The 22,173-nt window shown below is 49.7% G+C and overlaps 1 protein-coding gene across 2 annotated transcripts in view; it reads left to right on the top strand.

The window, feature by feature from the left end:
- Positions 1–22,173, top strand: part of CB1H4orf50 (chromosome B1 C4orf50 homolog) — a 114,766-nt gene that overhangs the window by 88,478 nt on the left and 4,115 nt on the right. The window contains exon 14 of one of the 2 annotated variants that reach the window (XM_045474604.1): positions 18,787–19,835. Coding sequence is in view for 1 of the 2 variants with exons in the window: in XM_045474605.1 (XP_045330561.1) it covers positions 18,787–18,849 (63 nt within the window). In the remaining variant the exon portion in view is untranslated. Of the gene's footprint in view, positions 1–18,786; positions 22,060–22,173 lie in introns of those variants that run through there. The other variant, XM_045474605.1, reaches the window with a different exon arrangement.

Raw genomic sequence — 22,173 nt, 5'->3', positions numbered from 1 at the left:
TCCTTTAGAGACACCGAGGGAGAAAACATTGCCAGTTAAGAGACCTTGGGTTGTGCGTCACTTAGGGCACGGGGGCCGCAGTCCTGCAAACTCTCTGGGTCCTTCAGCGGCTTCGACTTGTGTGCGTCCATCTGTGGAAGGGGCGGCAAGCATTTGTTCTGTGCCTGGCACCGCTGAAGACTGGCGGTCCTCGGGCCAGACACTTAGAAAAGCAATTTGTAAGGAACCTTCTCCCAAAGACCTCCTCTACAGAACCACCTGTCGCGGGCAGTGCCGGCCTCTTTGGGGAGTTCAGTCCCCACTCCGGCCCCCGGAGTGCCAACCCCTTGAGGCTAAGGGCTCTCTCTTGCTCCCTGCCGGGCACAGGGCCCGGCACCTGGAAGGTGTGCAGGATAGATGAGTGTGGCATGGAAGTGAATTAATGAAAGCTGGTCTCCAAGCAGTCAGGGACCAGGCAGGCACTCCCCACCCCACAGGTCATTCATTTGTCTTCCCCGTGAGCTGCACGAGGGCTGGACAGCCACCCTGAGATCTTTCAAATTTGCTTTTTCCCTGGGTCCCCGTCACTTCCCTGCTCTGGCTGGAGACCAGCTTGCTGGGGGGGGGCAGAATGCTGTGCTCTTGTTGATTCCTGTTATTTGGTCCCCGTGGGGACTTTCCAAGTGGCATCGGAGAGCTGTTCAGCTGCCTTTTGCATCTGATGGAGGAGCTGAGCCCTCTCTGCCTCCCCACCCCTGGCAGCCCTGTGCCTACACTCTCCGGCCAGCTGTCCTGTCCCCATTTCTCACCTCCCAGCACCGGCCATCACACTGGTCTTTGTTACAAAGGGTATCTCACCAGACCTTGGCCGTGCCGGCACCCTGATCTCCAGAACTGTGAGAAATACATTTCCGTTGTTTACTCTTAAACTGGGTTACAATTGACATATAACATTATATTAGCATCAGGTGGACAACATAATACATGTGCATGTGGCAAAATGCTCACCGTAATTGGCCCAGTTGACATGTGCCATCACGCAATAACAATTCTTTTTCTTGTGATGAGAACTTTTCAGATCTACTCCCCTAGCAACTCTCAAATACACAGCACAGCATTATCAATATATCAGCTGGGGATACTGTACATTACATCCCTGTGACTTATTTATCTTATAACTGGAAGTTTGTACATTTTGCCCCTATTCACCCATTTCTCCCACCGCCCCCCCCACCCCTGCAACCACCAATCTGTTCTTGGCAACCGTGAGCTCATTTTGTAAAATTATTCTTATTTTTTCAGACTCCACTTATAAGTGAGGCCATACGGAATTTGTCTTTCTCTGACTTATTTCAATTAGCAGAATGCCTTCAAGTTCCACTTGTGTTGTTGCAAATGTATGTTATGGCTGAGTAATATTCCATTGTGTGCACACACCACATCTTCTTTGTCCACTCGCCCATCGATGGACACTTAGGTTGTTTCCACGTCTGGGCTGTTGTCATTAATGCTGCAGTAAATACAGAGGTGCAGACATCCTTTCAAATAAATGGTTGCATTTTCTTCAAAAAACATCCCAGAGTAGGGGCGCCTGGGTGGCTCGGTTGGTTGGGCGTCTGACTTTGGCTCAGGTCATGATCTTGCGGTTCGGGCAGTTCTTGAGTTCAAGCCCTGCAAAAGGCTCTGTGCTGATGGCTCAGAGGCTGGAGTCTGCTTCAGGTTCTGCGTCTCGCTGTCTCTCTGCCCCTCCCCCCTTGCGCGCTCTCTCTCTCTCTCTCTCTCTCTCTCTCTCATTCTCTCTCAAAAATTATAAATCAACATAAAAAAATTAAAACAAAACACAACAAAAATATCCCAGAGTAGAATTGTTGGGTCACAGGGTAGTTCTACTTTTAATTATGTGAGAACGCCCCCACACTGTTGTCCACAGTGGCTGTACCAGTTTGCATCCCCACCAACAGTACAAGAGGGTTCCCCTCTCTCCGCATCCTCGCCAACACCTGTTGTTTCTTGTGTTTTTGATACTAGTCGTTCTGACAGGTGTGAGGGCATATCTCACTGTGGTTTTGATTTGCATTTCCCTGATGATGAGTGGTGTGCAGTATCTTTTTGTGTGCCTCTTGGCCATCTGGATGTCTCCTTTGGGAAAACGTCATTTCAGATCTTCTACCCATTTTTGAATGAGATCCTTTGGTTTTTTTTTTTGTTTTTTTTTTTGTTTTTTTTTTGCCATGGGGTCGTATGAGTTCTTTATGTCCCTTAACAGATATATGATTGCAAATATCGTCTCCCGTTGAGTAGTTTGCCTTTTCATTTTGTTGATGGTTTTCTGTGCGGTGCAGACACTTTTTAGCTTGATGTAGTCCCGCTTCTTGATGTTTGCGTTTGTGGCCTTACATTCTGTTGTTTCCAAGCCACCCAGCCTACGGCGCTTTGTTACAACAGGTGGAACAGACTAAGGCAACTACCTCTTGTAGATGCGGAAACAGAGAGGTTCACAACTTGCCCAAGATCACACAGCTGATGAGCGGCAGAGGTGGGATTTGAACCGTGGCAGTCTGATTCCAGAGCCCAAGCTCCTGATTGCTATGCAGTAAATAGTGACTCTCCCTTAAGAAATCCTGAATTCAGAGCTGACTCCGGTAAAGCGTCCCACATCATATGCTTTGTTGAGGCTCAGTGACTCGGTATTTCCTGTGCTACCTGCCTCCACTCCCGCAGCAATTTCTTGGTTCCAGAACCTGCCGACACCAGCCTGTGTTGCGCTCGCTCACAGCCGTGGGTCCTGCCAAGGCACTCTGGGCCAGCATGCTGTTTGCCGATCCTGGTTTTGTGACAGGATCCGGCCGGGGTGGTGGCATTAGAAAGGAGGCTCTTAGAGACCAAGCAGGGGTCCTTGTCAGCCATGCTTCTGTTGCTGGTTGCTCAGGGAAATCTGCCGGGGGCACCGTCAGCCCAGCCTCCCTGCAGGGGCTGAGAAGCGTTGCTTCGGGCACTGAGGCACAGTAGTCCCTGAAGAAGGGGTGTGGCCCCTGCCACCACACCCACCTGCACCTGCCTCAGCCCACTGCTTCCGAGGAATGAGTGACGCAGACTTGATGTGTCACCCCAGGTTAGCCCATCCACACTTCCAGAACCTTCCAGAACCTTCCTGAACTGCAGTATCCATGGAAACTGGGGCTGGATCGGCCAGCTTGTGAACCTGGGGCTTTCTCTGAGCTGGAAGCTGTGGCAGCACCTCAGCTCCGGAAATGAGACAGCCAAGAGACCCTGAATGGGACAGAGGGGTCCTAAGATCTGATGTCAGCCCCCACCCTGTCACTCACTGGCAAAGTCAGCATCTGGGAGAGAGAGAGAGAGAGAGAGAGAGAGAGAGAGAGAGAGAGAGACTAATAGCCATCCTGACCAGGGGTCCCATCGGCAAATTCTCTTTGAAACTCACCATGCCCCGTGGGACCTCGAGTGACTTTCCTACATCTCCAGTCTGTTTCTCCCTTTGAGAAGGGTCACAGCTCGGGACCATGACCTTCAGCTCTGGCTGCACATTCCCACCCACTGGGGAGCTTTAAACACTGAGGTGTCCCGGCCCGGGGCCCAAAGACTCTACCTGCTTGGCCCAGGGGCGCCCAGGGATTAACACTTCTGAAAGGTCCCCAGGTGGCTTTGACAGAGGCATGGACCCTGGTGACCTCTGCCAAGGTGGGGGCCTCCTCGGCCAATGGGGAGCCCTAGATGCTGCTTGCCAGGAGACGTCCTTGAAAGCAGAAAGGCCACAGAGGCTGTCCAGCTTCCTCCCGTGCCTTGGAGATGTGGGAGCAGTGAAAGTTGATCTACCAGCAACCAGCTAAGACAAGATTTGTTCTATCCTTCCCCTGACAGCTTTCCCCTGAAATCACACGCCGCAGCCCCGAGCTCCTCTCCTCTCTGTCCCACACAGCCCACGGGGGCCCACCATCGTTCATTACCCATGAGCCAAAGCCTGCCTGAACCACGTGCCAAGACTTAACTATGGGAAGAGATTGGCTGTTTTTTATTTTTCCTGCCAAAGGTGCTGGTGTGAACCGTTCAAGAGCGTGACTCAGGAGCCAAACTACCCAGATTGGAACTCCAGCAACACCACGTTTAATGGGAGACCTTGGGCAAGGCACTCGGCACCCCGTGACCCCATCTCCTCGGGAGAGGCCCTACCTCCCGGGGTGGTCGTGAGGACTAACTAGGTACAGCACCCCAGCCATAAATATCAATGATCATTGCGTGCCTAGGACTTCATTATTCTTATATCATTTCTTCAAGGAGAGATAAACATTGGTGCTTACTGTCAGGGGAAGGTGCAAAATTCTTGGCTTTAGGTTGTTTTGGGTTGCTCGTTTCTTCGAAAAGAAAGATGGTTAGACGTTAAAATCCAAACATGAACCAAGAGTAGAGAATTCGTCTGAAAGCCTCTTAACCAGGATGGCATCAGTCTAGGATAAGGGCCATTCGTTCAGTTATCAAACATGTTGTTTCTCAAGTACCTCCTTTGTGCCAGGCCCTGGGCTCAGTGGAGGGGCACCAGCGGTGAGCGACAGAGACACAACCATCCTGGCCACAAAGAGCAAACAGCTGTCTTAGAGGGTCCATAAATACTTACCCAAGAAATCCAGAAATTTCAGTCATTGTGATTGCCAAGAAGAGGACAGTGAGGGTCTGTAACGGGGGGCGGGGGGCGTCTGGTAGGGGAAACCTCCAGAGGAAGTGACAGCCAAGCCAAGATCTGGAGGATGAGTAGAAGGTCTCCGAGTGTTGAGGGGCAAACATTCCAGCAGAAGGAAGAGCACGTACAGGTCCCCGAGGCAGGAGAGGACCTGGCCACTGGGGGGACGGTGAAGGGCCGCGAGTCCTGGGAGGGCAGCAAGCGTGGGAGGGAGCGTCGGGGGATGTGGTCAGGGAGGCCGACGTGAGCTGGCCATTCGGGCCCGTGGGCCAGGGCGAGAGTCTGCGTGGGGAGCTGCAGTGGGAAAGCCACGGGAGATTTTCAAAGCAGGGGTGTGGACTGCCTGCTGTCTGTTCACTGTGGCTGCTGTTTGGAGGTGGACAGCAGGGCCACCAGTGGATGTGAGGAAGGGAAGGACCAATTAGGAAGTCCCAGGGTGCTGTGAGTGTCACTGAGGAGCGCAAAAGGCCAAATGACAAAGCCGCCACACGCAGGTAGAAGGGAGGCTGGCGGTGATGGTTGGGGAAAGAGGGAGGAGAAGGGGAGCCACACCATTGACGTGACACCTGCGTTGCTTCATCTGAATTGTCACACAAGTCATGAGAAGGGGCTGTCACCCAGAGCCCGCCACCCTGCCTGCTACCGATGCTCCATGCTCGATGCTCGACATCCCTTGAGGTCAGAGGGAGTCACACTAGGGAGCCTCGTTTTTGCGTTTTGCATTTCAGTTGCGGGGGAGGGGTTGGTTCTTGGAGCTTCACGATGACAGAAGTGACAGTGCGGTTTGTGTTTTTTCAAATGTTGCCCTTTCATTATATGCCTCTCGCTCTGGGCCCTGGAACCATTCTTCTTAGTCATTATTTGCGTCCATCTGGTCCCTGGGCCCTCTGATGGATGACCGGCCACATCTCATTGTACCCCGAGCTGATTGTGCCACCTCGCCCTGGGCCTCTGCTTGGTCTGCAGTGATTTACGGATGTCATAGGCTGGGTGTCTCTGAATGACCTGGGCAAACAGAGACCAATGCTCGGTAATGAGACGCCTTCTGGGGTTGGGTGTGAGCCTCAAAGCTCAGGGAGGAGACACGCTGTAGCTTTCAACAGAAATAAAGGAACGGAAACCCTCCACCTTCCCTGCGTGACTGGCCCAGTGCTTTTATTCTTTTTTAAGAAGGTTCACTGATATGTTTCCGTTCGCTTCCCTGCTTGTTTTCTTTTACTTTTTAGGTAAAGGTTAAAAATGTCTAGCTTTTGCAATCTCAGGCTGGCTGGTCGGGGCTGTATGAACGAGGCCACCTTCTCAAAGGCTCTCAGGGACTGGCTCTCGCCCAGCTGTCCCTTTGTGCTGAAACTCTGGGGACAGCGAGGTGCGCTGCGGGAGTCCGGACGTGGGAGCAAGGCGGATCTGGACTTGAATGCCGGTTTTGCCCACTTTCCACCTGGGCGACCTTGGACAAGTTACTTGGCATCTCTGAGCCTCAGCTTCCTCATCTGTAACATGGGCATGAATACAGTAATTACCTTGTGCCCACCTCAGGCATGGGCTCCCACCCTCTAAGCAGAAAACGGTCTTCTGTGTGCTTCTCGGAAGCCTCAGGCTCTGCTTTTAGGGGTACCCAAACCAAGACAGTTTTCATGATCACGCAGAGTCATGGCTTTTGCCTTGGGCACATCACCCTGCTCTAGGGGCATCTTGGTTGTGTGTACTAGGGAGGGAGGGGTGGGTGGTGGAGTGAGGGGGATCAACTGAGCGCGGGCGTCCAGCTGGGCAGACTCCTCCCTACACCTGTCCTGCGGGGGGGGGAGGGGGGGGGCTGAACTCCCTTGGCTCTGCTCCACCCCCTGGCCATTGATTGGCCCGCAGCTAGACACCTGACCCAAGCCAGTCCATCGGAATTCTTCTAGGATTTTTCTGCTCTGCTCTGAAACTGCCGAAGATTCTTTCAGATTAGGACCCCGCGGTGACTTTGGGAGCTGTCAATGTGTCTGCGCCCTGTTACAGGGAGCGAGCCGGTGCGGAATAAGAAGGAAACCAGTATCAGCCAAGGAGAAACAGAAAAGTGGTGAGAGTGTCCTGTAGTGCTTAAGGGTCACTGGTCCCAGCTGTGTGTGGAGCCCAGTTACCCCTGGGGATGGCTGTTCAGCCTTCCCTCCCGGTATGGGAGATCTCCTTGCCATAGAGTCTTATTTTTGTCTAAGCCACTTCAATTTGGTTGCTGTCATGGGCAGTCAAATTGCATAGCAGATGGTATGCCAAATTATGTGCCAGACAACCTGGTATGGTTCTGGGTACAGTGTATTCCCAACAGGTGAGTAGGTTTGTCCCAAAAAGAATGCTTAGGAAGAAGAGGAAACGGAACTTCTAGAATGTTCCAGCCAATGAGCTCCCCATTTTGCCTGTGTTGCAGAATATGAGGGAAGAAGTGAGTCCGGTACAAGATATGCAGCCACTAGCGATAGAACCCCTCACCTTAACTTATCAGCCTCAAGGCTGGTCTGTCATTTCACTGATGACCATCAACCACCCAGCTGTCCTCCATCGCTCAGCTCCACTGGCTTCCGCTTCTTTGTGTTTATTCCTGGTGATTATCGCCTTGAGGTCACAAGGGGGCTGCTGTGGCTTCAGACTTCACATCTGTGTCCCAAGAGGAAAAGGAGAGGAAAACCTTTCCCAGATGGCTCCAGCCAGCTTTGCTTTGTATCACATTGGCCAGATTCACCCATAAACGTGTCCCGTGACCATTTCTACTTGAAAGCCAGTTTTCACCTTCCCAACCTCTCGGGTGGGAGGTGACAAGGGAGAAAGGGATTGGGAATAGCTGTCGACTGGTCAGCAATGGTGTCTTTCCATAGCCTGAGCCCAGATAAGGGTCTGAAGAACATGCTGTGTCTGGGAAAGGTAGGATGGGCATGAGTGGACCTTGGGCTATGTGGGCTGCGTGGGGGAAAATCATGTCCATGGTCAAGGCCTGATGTGGTGGTGGGAGCCATGGAAGGCTCTTCAGCCTGCTGGAGGAATGTCAGGACTACGTTTACATCCTAGAAAGACCACTCTGGCTATTATTTGGAGACAGGTTTGGGCTGGGATTGGACTGGAAGGTGGTGACAGGTGTTTGCAGTGCTCATCCTGTGAATTCGAGGTAATATACGCAGGCATAGAATTTAGAATAGGGGCACCCGGGTGGCTCAGTCGGTTAAGTGTCCGACTTCGGCTCAGGTCATGATCTCACGGTCCATGAGTTCGAGCCCCACGTCGAGCTCTGTGCTGACGGCTCAGAGCCTGGAGCCTGCTTCGGATTCTGTGTCTCCCGTCTCTTGGCCCCTCCCCTGCTCACACTCTGTCTCTCTCTCTCTGTCAATAATAAATAAACATTAAAAAAAAATTTAAAAAAGAATTTAGAATAACTCAGCACCTTTCTGAGCTGCTCACTGGACCAAGGAAAGAAAGTGACCAGACAAACAAGTAAGACTAGATTAATACAAGAAATATAGGAGAATCCATCCTCGTGGGAAAATAGACCATGATGTGGCACTTATCTCCCACGTTCGATCTGATGGAAGGTGGCTTTTCTCCGCATTTTTGTGTGCATGGAAAATCCCAGGCCATACTGAATTACTGACTCAGCCATGTAAAGCAAGCTCAAGGTTACATCCAAGGGAGAGAGGGTACAAATTAACACTAGAGAAAAGGACATTAGACTCTCTAAGTATTTCTTTTTTTTTTTTTTTAATTTTTTTTTTCAACGTTTATTTATTTTTGGGACAGAGAGAGACAGAGCATGAACGGGGGAGGGGCAGAGAGAGAGGGAGACACAGAATCGGAAACAGGCTCCAGGCTCCGAGCCATCAGCCCAGAGCCCGACGCGGGGCTCAAACTCACGGACCGCGAGATCATGACCTGGCTGAAGTCGGACGCTTAACTGACTGCGCCACCCAGGCGCCCCTAAGTATTTCTAACAAGTGAGAAATGAGGAGTACCATTGTATGTGTTCTTTCCTATAGATCTGCTAGCTTTGTAAGAGAGGCCATCATATGCTTGCGTACCTACTGAAAAATTCAAATTACCAAAAGTAATTGCAGTTAAGAAGAAAACATTAAAGGGGCACCTGCATGGTTCAGTTAAGTGTATGACTCATGATTTCAGCTCAGATCATGATCTCACAGTTTGTGAGTTCAAGCCCTGCATCGGGCTCTCTGCTGTCAGCACAGAGCCCCCTTTGGATCCTCTGTTTGTCTCTCTCTCTCTCTCTCTCTGCCCGTTCCTCTCTCTCAAAAATAAAAGCATTTTTTAAAAATAATAAAATAATAGTAATAGGAGAAACCATTAAAAACCATAGAAACCAAATCACTGTTAACATTTTGGCACATGTCCCTTTTTATCCCGATGAGTATGTTTCCCCACAATATTCATAATAGGAATCAATGTACAATTTTATCACCTCATCTTGTAGACTTTTCCCCCTGCTAACACAGTTTTCATAAATTTCACTGTCCATGGTTTATATGCCACAAAACTCTCTCGACCCCTGTTATTGAACATTTGACTGGCTTTCTTCTTTTTTTTTTTCTGTAATAAATAACATGGTGATCACCATCGCGTACAAATTTTAGTCTTCACAGAAGACTATTTCCTCGGGATGATTCTCAGAAATGGAATGACTGTCTCAAAGGGAACAAGCATTTTTAAAAATTTTTTTTTCAACGTTTATTTATTTTTTGGGGGACAGAGAGAGACAGAGCATAAACAGGGGAGGAGCAGAGAGAGAGGGAGACACAGAATCGGAAACAGGCTCCAGGCTCTGAGCCATCAGCCCAGAGCCTGACGCGGGGCTCAAACTCACAGACCGCGAGATCGTGACCTGGCTGAAGTCGGACGCTCAACCGACTGCGCCACCCAGGCGCCCCAGGAACAAGCATTTTTAAAGCCATTGATACTTATCAGCGATTCAGAAATCCACACTGGTGACAAAAGTTAAAGACAGACAATGCGTGAGAAAGCTCTGCTTTCTGGACTCTCTCCCTTGGCAGCCTGTGTGGGTTGGGTCATTATGTCTGTGGACGATTTATTGCCTTATTTCTAAATAGGATCGATACACCCAGGAGCCCTGGCATAATGAGATTCAGAGGGGCCTCCACTCATGAACGCATCCGTCAATTAGACCAGAACGTTAAGAACAGTGAAAGTGAAAATGGCTTCTATGAATCTTGATATTGAAACACAGATTAGGGCATTTGGGGAGGGAAGTGTTTTATCTTTATCCGTATTTTCTGTGTGCCATACGATGAGGAAGCTCATGGAAATTGAACAGCGGCTCACCTGTTCCTTAATATGTGCTCTTTCCACATTACCCACTAAGCTCGCTGACCCCACTGCCCTTACTCAAAATGCATTTCAAGAACAACCATTGGGGGGCACCTGGTTGGCTCAGTCAGTTAAGCGTCCTACTCTTGATTTCTGCTCAGGTCACAATCTCGTGGTTTGTGGGATCGAGCCCCGCGTCAGCTCTGTGCAGACAGCCTGGAGTCTTCTTGGGATTCTCTCTCTCTCTCTTTCTCTCTCTCTCTTTATGCCCCTCCTCTTCTCTCTAAAAATAAAGATTTTATTTTTTTTAATGTTTATTTATTTTTTTTTTTTGAGAGAGAGAGAGAGAGCACGCACAAGTTTGGGAGGGACAGAGAGAGAGAGAGAGGGAGACACAGAATCTGAAAATGAATAAATATTTTAAAGCAGAAAAAAAATAACCGTGGCACGTGTGGGACGCTGCAGGTGTTTCACTGGGTGCTGGGGACATGGCCACCCTCAAGGAGCGGTAGTCTGGTGTCTCCATGATTTGCCAAGGCCCAGGTGCCGGCTCTCCCATTTGCTGAGGCCTCTGACTGCTGCCCTCTTCCCAGCAGCACTGTGAGGTGGGTGTCATCACCGCCCCCCACCCCCGTTGCCGGCGAGGAAACAGAGAGACTCAGTAACGTGCCCCGAGCCGCACAGGTAGGGAGCTATGAGGCCGTGCCTTTCGCGGTCATTCCTCTTTATAAAAAGACAGAGGCATGACTCTGAAAGCAGTTTGCAGAAGCTGCTGAAAATGCTTTTTGCGCCGAGCCTGGCCTGGTCTACTTGTAAAGTTGTATCCACGGCAGTTAGAAACACGTTCTGCTCATTCTACTTCTCTCCCATTACTTTCACAACATTGGAATCCCTCTCTCATTCGTGCGTACATCCAGTCTTCCCAAGCACATGCACGCACACGCACACACGCACACACACACACACACACACACACACGCACGCACACACACTGGTGTGATGGAGTGGCTCCTTCTGGCACACGAGAGCTGATCACGAGCATCTCTTACCAACTCTTCAGTGACGCCCCACTTGCAGCTTGAGACCAGCCACGGCTGAAGTATTTACACCCCAGCAGTTGGCAGACGCTAAAAGAATCAGGGCTTTTTTTTCCCCACCCTGAGTCCCGGTTTTTATTACCATTTACCAGCTCAGCACTGTGGTCGCCCTTCTCCGCGCCTGCCAGGGCCTGAGAGCAGCAAGTTGCCTCCCCTCTTCTGGGCTGTAGAAGACACCCTGGGGCAGGCCCCTCTGGCGGGTGAAGCCGGCAGAGCTGGGCCATCCTTCACTCCCAGGAAACGCGAGACAGCACAGGCTCCGCATGTCTGAAGAGAGGCCAGCCTCTGTGAGCGGACCCCGTGCTGGCTTGAAATGTGCATGGAACACTCCTTCAGTGGCTTCATTCACTTCTAGCAAGTGTCATTTTAACTCCATTCATGGATGAGTTTCTGTAATATCGTGATTTACAATAAGGAGTATCTCACTCCACCATTCCGGCATGTAGCTCCTGAAACTCTTGGAATTTCCTAAGTGTTGTGAGCGATAAAGATGTATTGGGTATGTTATGTTATGCTGGCGACTTTCGGGAAGCCCCTGGGTCACCTGAGGGCGGATGCTTGCTGTCAGGGGAAACCACCCGGTGATTAAAAGTTGGAACGTTCAGTCCCTCCCCAGAGCTTCTGGCCAGGGGAGAGGGTTGGAGATTCAGCTGAACTGCCAGCGGCCAATGATTTAACCCATCGTGCCTATGAAATCGAGCCTCCGTAAACCCCCGGAGGATGGGGGTCAGAGAGCTTCCAAGCTGGCGAACCAGAATGCATCCACCTACTGGGAAGGTCACACAGCCCCAACTCCATGGGGACAGCAGCTCCGGTGTTCAGGATGCTTCTGGACCTCAGTCTATGCCTCACCTCTTCATCTCCAGCTTTTACAATACTCTTTATGACAAACAGGTGAACTTATGTAAACATTTCTCTGAGTTCCGTGAGCCCCTCTAGGAAGTTAATGGAACCCGAGGAAGGGATCATAAGAACCTCCAATTTATAGGCAGCCAGCCAGAAACACAAGTGACAGCTGGAGGGACTTGGGGTTGGCATCCTAAGGGGGGACAGTCTTGTGGGACTGAGCCCTTACCCTGTGGGGTCTGATACTGTCTCCAGGAGATGGTGCCACAGTCAAGTTAAATTGTAGGACACCTGGCTAGTGTCCTCTGAGGCTCGGAGAGTTGCTTGGTGGTGTTGGGAAAACACAGAATGGAGTTTCCCACCAGTCAGAGCTGCCCAGTGGAGCAAGTTTCCCTGGCATAGGTGGTGAGCTGCCCATAAGAGGATGCATCCAAGAAGAGTTTGAGCAAAATCCATCCCAGATGCTTGAGGAGGGGGACGGTTCTGGATTTGAGAAGGGCCAGAAAACCCCACATGTTCAGAAGGCATAGAGGGAGGGGCGCCCAGGTGTGGCTCAGTGTGCTAAGCATTCGACTTTGGCTCAGGTCGTGATCTCGTGGTCCGTGAGTTTGAGCCCCACGTCAGGCTCTGTGCTGACAGCTCGGAGCCTGGAACCTGCTTTGGATTCTCTCTCTCTCTCTCTCTCTCTCTCTGCCCTCCCCCAACTTGTGCTCTGTCTCTGTCTCTTTCAAAAATGAATAAATGGTAAAAAAATTTTTTTTTAAAAGGAGGCATAGGGTGAGAAGAAACCCATCAGCTCTGGTGAAACATCTGTTACGGGAATGGGGACATGGTCCCGCTTTGGAGTTCATGAAGGAGTGGCCCTCCCAAAAATGTGAGCCGCTTGAGAGCAGGGAGCTCATCCCCATTTCACCCGAACACCAAAACAGCTTTTTGCCCAGCGCGGGAAGAAGCTGGCAGGGGTGAAGCGGAGAGGGCATTGGTTGGAGGACTGGGGAGCGATTCCAAGCTCAGCCATCATCAAGCTGGGTGATTACCATGGGGCCACTTTGTCTCTGGGGATCGGTTTTCTCAACTAATTATGTGAGGACTTATTTTAGATAGCTTCTTCGGAATAACTAATATTCTAATTAAAACACCGTGATTCACACCGAACCTGTTTATAGCATAATGTGGATCACAAACAGACATCATTTAAAACATAAAAATTAGTGGCCAGATGGAGCCAACGGAATAGATTCTTAAATTTTGAAGGCTTTTGTTTCACACACACACACACACACACACACACACACACACACGATGAATTTTGCATTTGATTCCCTTTACCTGCAAGAAAATGCCCGATTATTCCCTGAGGAAATATGTTGGAACTGGGTTGCATTCAATGAGAATCACATTAAGTTGATTTAGGCTTAATCTGTCCTTTGTCTGCACCCCCCCCCCCCCCCCCGCCCCTTTCAAAGGCTGTTTCTCTTCTGCTTGGGGCCGTTTTCATGCGTGTTTTTCTGTGGGCCTTGGAGTCTGATGGGGTCTCCTTTAAAATCCCAGCTGCACCACTTACTGGCTGTGGGACCTTGGGGAAATTTCTTGCTAAGCCTCAACGAGTGTCCTCCTCTGTGAACAAGGAAAATGAAAACACACATCATGGAGGGTCGTGAGGATTCAGTGTGGCAATACCTGTCAAGGGCTCAGGACACTGGCTGACACATGAGAGGTGTGGTCCAGGGCTGCTGTCCCTGTAATTCTTGGATTATCAGGTTTTGTCTCTGCTGATCTTCCCACCTGGAGCACTAGGTCCCCCTCGGGGCAGGAGCTCCCACATAACCCTCCTTGCCGCGCCCCCCCCCCCCCCCCCCCCCCCCCCCGTTTACCCAAGTTCTCCTCCCCAGGGTCTCGATCGCCCCGTGGAGGCTGCTGGTCCTTCGGTCCCATCGCGCGAGTTCCTGACGGCACAAACCTTGCATTTGTGCAAATCCTGAGTGCTCAGTCCAGTGTTCAGCATGCAGGGCATCTGCTTTACCGACTGAGCTAGACTGCACGTTCAGACGAGGGACACATGAAAAGGGAAACCATTTCTGGCTCAGGAACCGCTCCTGATAAAGTGCTGATGGAAAGAAAGTCCTAACCCCAAACACCAAGAAGAGAATGAAAGTGGAGGGAACCCCACTGAATGTGCCCCTCAGTGCCAGGAGCACGTGCCACCAAGCACTCACTCACTCATTCCAACCTTAGACACCTAGCGCTGCTGTGTGACCACAGCGAGCATGCTCAGTGTGCAAGGAGTTCATGTGGCCACTGCAGGAAGTGGAAGGGCTTGAATCTCAAGTGAAGAGATAAGAGATGTGGGCGGGGCTAGATGTTGCAGGTCCCCAGAAGTCTAAGGAACTTGGCTTTATCCTAAGGGCAGAGAAAGCCAGGGAGTGGAAGGGAGGGAGTGATACACTCAGCTTTCTAGTCATTCTGGCTGTTGTGTGGAGTGTGGATAGGGGCGGGGCTCCACCTGGAAGCAGGGAGCCTGGTTAGGATGCTGCCCTGGTGGTCCAGGTAGTATATGGTGGTGGGCTGGCTGGAACTATGACAGTGCAGAGGACACAGAGGAATCAGAGAGAGAGAGGAATCTGAGCAGAGAACACCAGTTCTTTACTTTCTGGGCATTTTTAATCTATGAAGTAGGTCAGGTCGGCACTGCTTTGATTAATACATCAGAGTGAGAGAAAGGGTGGTGATGAAACGGTCCCCAAGTATGACCTTCTCATCTCCTGTATACATTCCCACTGAAGGCTGCCTGACCTTGGGGGTTAGGTGAATGGTGTCAAGGAGAGTCACATCTGTGTGGGCCCCTCCTGTCAGAGCACCTTCTCTCATAGAGGAGATCTTATCTTCACAAAGGTCTGAAACTAAGTAGGGCATGGACTAGTGTCCCCATTTTTGCCCTCATTTTCTGATACCCAAGGGCTTCCCCCCTCCCCATCATGTGGTTATCTCCCTGCCTGGGATCTCTGCTGTTATCTGCTCATGCATTTGCTTCCCCAGTTGGACCAGGAAGGGAGGCTGGAGCTTAGATCTCTCCAACTCTCTGAGGCTTGTGAACACCTGCCATGGCTATATAGAAACATCAAGTTACATGGTGGGAAGGGACCTTACAGTCCACTGGCTAAATTTTCCTCCAAATGCAGGAGTCCTCTTCAATATTCTCAATTTCCTCTTATATGTCTGGTATATAGTAGGTACTTGATAATGAGTAAATGAGTGAATGAGTGAATAAATGAACGAGCGAGTTAGTGAATGACTTAATGAATGAGTGAATGAGTGAATGAAAGAATGCATGCATGAATGAGTTAGTGAGTGCATGAATGAGTGAGAGGATGAGCTAATGAATTAATGAGTGAATGAGTCAGTGAGTGAGTTAAGGGGTGAATGAGGGAGTAAATGAGAGAGTGAATTGAGTGAGTGAGTGAATGAGTTAATAAGTGAGTTGAGTGAATGGATGAAAGAGTGAATGAGTGAGAGAATGAATGAGGGAGTGAATGAGTGAGTGAGTGAGTGAGTGAATGATTTAATGAATGAAAGAGTGAGGGAGGGAAGGAGGGAGTGATGATTAGTTCTCATTGTTAAGAAGTTCTTTACTCTTGGCTGACACTTGCCTCCTGCTAACCACCACTTCCTGAGCTAAGTCCACTCACTGACTCTACAAGGATTCACAGGATCACACTCTCCTCCTCCTCTGGTGTCTTCTCACATATTGGACCCACAGTGACCTGTTCTCTCGTCTTCAAACATGCCAACCGGGTCCTGCCAAGTTTGTTCCCATCTTGATCTTTTTGCCTGCCTGCCCCTTCTGCCTAGGGCTCTTGACTCAAATTTCTTTTCATGGCTGGATGCTCCTTGTTATTTCAGTCTCAACTCAAATATCACCTCCTCAGAAAAGCAATTTATAACCTGTAAGTCTAGAGTAACCTCCTCTGCCCCTTCCCCTCTCTGTGCTGAATCCTGGGTGATTTCTGCAGATCTGTCTTCCAGTTCACAAGGTCTTTCTTCATCAGTGTCTAGTCTACTGTTTAACCTGCCCATTGAGGTCTTCTATCAGTTACTCTATTTTATATCTATAGAATATAGTTGTGAATGTTGTAATCATTCTTATTTTAAAGTCCTTTTTAGAGTCCCTGTTACATGTAATCCCCCAGAGCGATTTCTCCTATTTATTGTATCTGCGGGCTATCTCTCATGAGTTGTGTATCTTTGTATTGTAATAATTTTTTACATGTAACTTTATCAGGAAGTATCATCTATGAGTGACCCACATGGTGTTGGAGGTGTGGAGATGACCCTATAGTGTTTATTAATGGTAGAGGAGTTGTTATGTTAATTTCTTGATGAATGCAAGATCAGTGCAAGGATTTGGGCACCAACCTCATGCATGACATAGGCAAGAGATGATTATTTCTTTTTTAAATCTTATTTATTTATTTGGTGGGGTGGGGCAGAGAGAGCAGGAGATAGAGAATTCCAAGCAGGTTCCACACTGACAGAGTGGGGCTCGATCTCATGAACAGTGAGATCATGACCTGAGCCAAAATCAAGAGTTGGACGCTTAACTGATTGAGCCACCCAGATGCCCCAACAGATGATGATTTCTTATGTTTTGTGTCACTCTCCTTATTCCAATAAAAAGGACTTTGCTCTGAAAGATTCATACACAAGCATCACGCAATGCATCAGTGCCCAAATGCCTGGTACCTGATGCATGAACATAATGCATGAAAATCACCCAGCTTGATGCATAAGCATGAAATTCACTGAAAATAGATTTCTGAGATTGCCTCCTCGATACCAACTCCCTAAGTCTGGGGTTGAGCCCAGGAATCTGAATTCCTGTAAAGTTCTCTAGGGGATTCTGATGCATAGTGAAGTTTGGGTACCAATGATCCTATAAGCTTTGAAGACTGGAATTGAAATTATTTTTGTCTTATTTACTTCAAGTGAAAAGATTTAAAGCAGCTTATAAGATATATGAAAATACATTTTGAAAAGCAGACTTAGAAAACATCTACACAGGGTACCTGGGTGGCTCAGTCAGTTAAGCACCCGACTTTGGCTCAGGTCATGATCTCACGGTTTGTGAGTTTGAGCCCCATGTCAGGCTCTGTGCTGACAGCTCACAGCCTGGAGCCTGCTTTGGATTCTGTGTCTCCCTCTCTTTCTGCCCCTCCTCTGCTCACACTTTGTCTCTCTCTTTCTCTCTCAAAAATAAACATAATAAAATAAAATAAAAAAGCAAAGAAAACACCTACACAAACAGATAACAGATAACCTAAGTGAGTGTGATCTGACTTTATTTACCCCAATACTAGGGCACACAGGAGATGCTATGGTTGGCATCCTCACCAACATCCATATCATGGATGTGGCTGTGGACCATGCATGACCCACCATTGTCCATTTCTGGAGACCCTGGGCATTACTGCAAAGCCCACCCCAGTGAAGTCAGTTATGGGGCAGTTGTGGCACTCCAAAGGGAGGCTGCTCTCTGATATGGCTTTGCTGTTTCTGGGATCCCCTTCTGCAAACTGTCAGGCTGCCCAAATGCATTTACTGACTGTCAGCCCCCTTTGTTTCCTGGACCACCCTCTGTCTGGGCAACGAAGGCTCCTCTTCCCAAGCCGATGTGCCTTGTTGAGCTGTGTTCTTTTGGACCTCTAGGCTTCTGCCCCAGCTGTTTCCTCTGCCCAGAAAACTTAAGGCTCCATTCAATTATCTCTGTCTCCAGGTAAGCTCTCTCCTCTGCTTCCTTCATTTCCTTCCTTCCTTTTATCTGTTATTAATTGACCCCTTACCATATCTCAGCCCTGCACTGGAGCTCCCCAACTTCCCTGCATCCCAGCATCTGCTCCACTGCAGACCCTCCCAGCCTCACATCTCACCATGCTGCCCCTCCACTCTCTGCTCTCTCCACACCAGCTTCTTGTGCTCCCTCTCTCTCTCCATAGGACTTTTGCATAGGCTTCACCCTTCTCTGCCTGATGAGTCCTCCCCCCCACTCTCCTATTCTCCCCACAGTGATTGTCATCTCCTGGTTCCCTATGGTTGTCTCATTCTGCCTTCTTCACTTCTGCCCTTTTGTGATTCCTATATTACCCTCTGTCTCCTCAACCACACTGGAGCCTCACAAGGGCAAGCCCTATAACCTCAGCACCTAGCACTAAGCCTGCCATATAGCAGGTGCCCAGTCTTGAGCAGATGAAATGAAGACATCCTTGAGAACCTCAATCTGTCTCTTCCTTTGGACCAGTTCTTAACCTTCTATTGGCCATTGGCCCCTTTGAGAGTCTCATGAAAGCTAGAACCCCTCTCTGCACAAATACATGTGAACATTTATTCCATATTATTTCAAAATTGAAAACCACTCCAAATAAAGAGGCCACTGTCTATTAATTCCAAGCTAAGATTCTTTTCCTGAGAGAGCAGCTGGTGAATTGTGTCCAGATATCATGATTGAAGGCCACCACATTAAAAAATTTTTTTTCAGTTTTTATTTATTTTTGAGAGACAGAGAGAGACAGAACACGAGCCGGGGAGGGGCAAAGAAAGAGAGAGACACAGAATCCGAAGCAGGGTCCAGGCTCCAAGCTGTCAGCACAGAACCTGATGTGGGGCTGGAACCCATGAATCATGAGATCATGAGCTGAGCCAAAGTCGGACGCTCAACCAGCTGAGCCACCCAGGCGCCCCTAAGCCCACCACATTTAGAGATAAAAATGGGCCTCCCAGCATCTTCAAAGGCTGGTGCATTCAGATGGCATCATGGGGGTGCCATGCTGGCTGGTATGTCCCCTTTAAAAGCTCATCTCCCTACTTTTGTTGTTGCAGGAAAGAAGACAGCACAGAGGCACGCACATCCCACTAAGGAATATTTATATCCCTCCCGACTGACCAACAGAGCAGCAGTGGCCCCAGGATTTGTGGTTCCTTCCAGGGACCTGAGTTAGAAGCCAGAGGACTGTCTTCCTATTCTAAGTCATTCATGGGAATGTCTCTCTTCTGTATAATACCAACCAGGGGACCAAAGGATGGCTCTTGACTATCAGAAGCTGTACGTATTGGCACGGGGTGGTGGGAAGAAGCTTGGGTCTGGAGTCCCAACGTCTTGGCTGGCTTTGCCCCTCCTAAGCTGTGTCACCTTGCACAAATTACTTCGAACGTCCACTTCTTTACCTGTCTGAGGGTCTAAACACCTACTTGACAGTTTTGTTCTGACAGCCGAATGAGCTCATGGCTACGAAAGTGTTCTGCACCCCGTACGATGCTTCCCACACGTCAGGGATCATGGCTGTTTGGAAATGTGATTCTCTCACTCATGTGACTGACCACACCCTGCCACAGCTACTCATTACACTCACAGTTCTCTGTAGCTGCCACCCAAGTTGGGTGATGTGGCACCATGGCAGGATTATCGTTTTTGCAGTCTCAGTGGTCATCTTGATATTATAGAGCTCCTGCGGAAGCCTGAGCTAAGGTGAAGGTTCTAACCTGTGCAAAAAATTGCACACACGTGAGCACTTCCCTGGGAAGAGGGGCCATGGGTTTCATTAGATTCTCAAATGAAACTGGAACCCTCAAAAGCCAAGCACCCGTCGTCTAGGGGGAAAGGACTCCACTGAGGAACCCAGAGACCCAGCTCTGCCTCTAACTGGCTGGTGACTTTGAGGCCTCAGTTCCTGATCTACAAAATGGGTGCAGCCACATGCCCTCCAGTAACCTTCGCAGTCCGGCAGCGGATGAGTCTGTGGCCCCTCCCTGCATGTGTCCGCCCCCAGAGAGGACACTCTTCCCGCTGCAGCAAACACTTGCTGGGTCCCTACTGTGCGGTGAGCTCTGGCCGGCTGGAAGCTCCTGTGCCCAGTCTTCTTGCTTCCTGAGTAAGTAGAGAGTTCTTCTAGTCTAACCATATATCACTTCATGCAACTGTGTCCACAGATTGTCCCCCAGATAACCACAGCACTTCAAAATTCTTAAAGCACTCAAAGCTCATTAAAGAGCATTATGGCCCAGCCACTGTGCAGACTGAGGGGTTTGCTGCCTCTGAAAATACCTCCCTGTCAATTACAGGTCTGTGACACCCTCTTCCTTGGGCAGCCGAAGGTGTAACAGGGACACTGAAACCTAAGCATCCCCCAGGAAGGCAGAATGAAAAGCAGGTTGCAATGTGGTACTACCTCCATGAGCCGAATTCTTTCCCACCCTGCTGCTACTGGCAGAGATTGACAGTAAGGAGACAGGCTGGTGGTCAGGATCTGCCCCAAAGTCCTTGGCCTCAGCAGAGCCTGGGCTGGCTCAGCGAGGGGTAAGTGACAGGCAGGCCCCACGACCCACGGGGCAGATCTCAGAGAGCTCTTAGTCTGCCGCGGGCACACGGACAGCCCTTGGGTCAGATCTGGCTCACAAACACATCCCATTTGGCTTAGGTTTGTTCAAAAAACAGCAGTAGAGTACGTAAACATAAAATGTACCATCTTAGCCCTTTTTAAATGCCCAGTTTAGGACATTCACATGTTGGGCAACCATCACCACCATCCATTTCCAGAACATTTCCATCTTCCCGAACTGAAACTCTGTCCCCATTAAACGCTAGCCCCCTCTTCTCCCCTGCCTCAGCCCCTGGAAACGCCCATTGAGCTTTCCATCTTGACAGATATGATTGCTCTGAAAACTTCATGTAAGTGGAGTCCTATCAGAGTTGTCCTTTGGGGACTATTTCACTAGCCATAATGGCCTCTAAGCTCATCCACATTGTTGCAGGTGTTAGAACCTCCTTCCTTTTTAAGGCTAAATGATATTCCAGTGGATGGACAGGTCACATCCCGTGTACCGTCTACCTGTCGACCGACACTTGAGTTGTTTCCATCCTCTGCCTCTTGTGAATAATGTGCTGTGAACACAGAAGTACAAATACCTGCATTGTATTTGTTACTATTGGGGTAACCAATAGTAACCCCATTGAAAAACCAGAAGATTTCTCATAGAAATACGAATTTCTGGCTTCTCTCGGAAGACAGTGGAACTGGCAACTCAAGGTTTCTATGTTCATGGCCATGCTCAGATGAATGAGGCCAGCACACTCCTTTCCCAACGACAGGCACACTCAGCCTTGGGAGGGCTTCAGGCAACCACACCCTCCCAGGGTCTCTTCTGCCGACCACCTACCTTGCCCGGTCTGCCCAACCCTCTGATCAGATGGCTGAAGATACAGCGACCCCGAGAGGCACAGGGACCTGGGCCCGTGGTGTCACAGGTGGGATGGTGAGTGACTGCTGTCACCTGGGAAAGGTCTGGACTAGGTTCTGGTTCCAGCTCTGCTGCTTGCCTGCTTCAGTGACCTTCACCTTTCTGAGCCTAAGTTTCCTCCTTTGGAAGAAAAGATACCTTCTCCAGCAGATTCATGGAATTATTGTCAAGATAGAAGAAGAAGAAGGTGTGTGGTGACTGGAACACGGCATTACTAACAGCACAGTCCAAGTCTGGCAGCCTAGAATTTGAGGGTCCATTTCCCCCTCTGCAAAATTGGAAAAGGGACCATGCCTCTCCACGGGAGTGTCCTGAGGACTCAGAGGACTGAGACAGGGAAGGTAAAGCATCCAGCAGAGCGCCTGGCACACAGCAGGTGCATCCCACATGTTACTTGGTAACAAGAGAGGGCTCTGTTGGAGGGCTCCAGATCCCCCTTGGCAGAGATCACAATCCAGGAAGACACCTGACGTCCTGATGTTGTGGGCACAGCCTGGCTGCAGATTCCATCAGCCTGATTTCAAAGCCCACCCTCCACCTTTTATCCGCCAGGGCCTGTCAGCAGCCTCCCTGAGCTGTAGACTGTCCCCCGTTGGAGGGCACACAATCACTGTCTTGGCCAGCACCAGGGGAAACGAGAAACATCAGGTGCCTGGTGCATACTAGATGCTCAACAACAAACGTAGTTCCCCTCCTCCCTTTCCCAAGCAGAAGTCGGCCTCTGAGTTTAAAAAGATGGCGTGTTTTCCAAATGAGTATTAAAGAAGAAGGGGAAGGAGAAGGGGAAGGGGAAGGGGAAGGAGAGGGAAAATATGGTTTTTAGCCCCCACTGGAGTGCCTCAGAGCTCTCATGTTCTTGGGGTTAAGGTTTGTTGCTCAATGGGATTCATTCATTCATTCAACCAGCACGCATTTATTGAGCACCACTAAATGCCAGGCACCAATGATGGGCCTACCTGGGGTAACAGGAGA

The sequence above is a fragment of the Leopardus geoffroyi genome, chromosome B1 (genome assembly GCF_018350155.1).
Source record: "Leopardus geoffroyi isolate Oge1 chromosome B1, O.geoffroyi_Oge1_pat1.0, whole genome shotgun sequence".
NCBI lineage: Eukaryota > Metazoa > Chordata > Mammalia > Carnivora > Felidae > Leopardus > Leopardus geoffroyi.
Note: the sequence above shows the minus strand (reverse complement) of the source record. Positions and strands in the feature narration are given on the sequence as shown.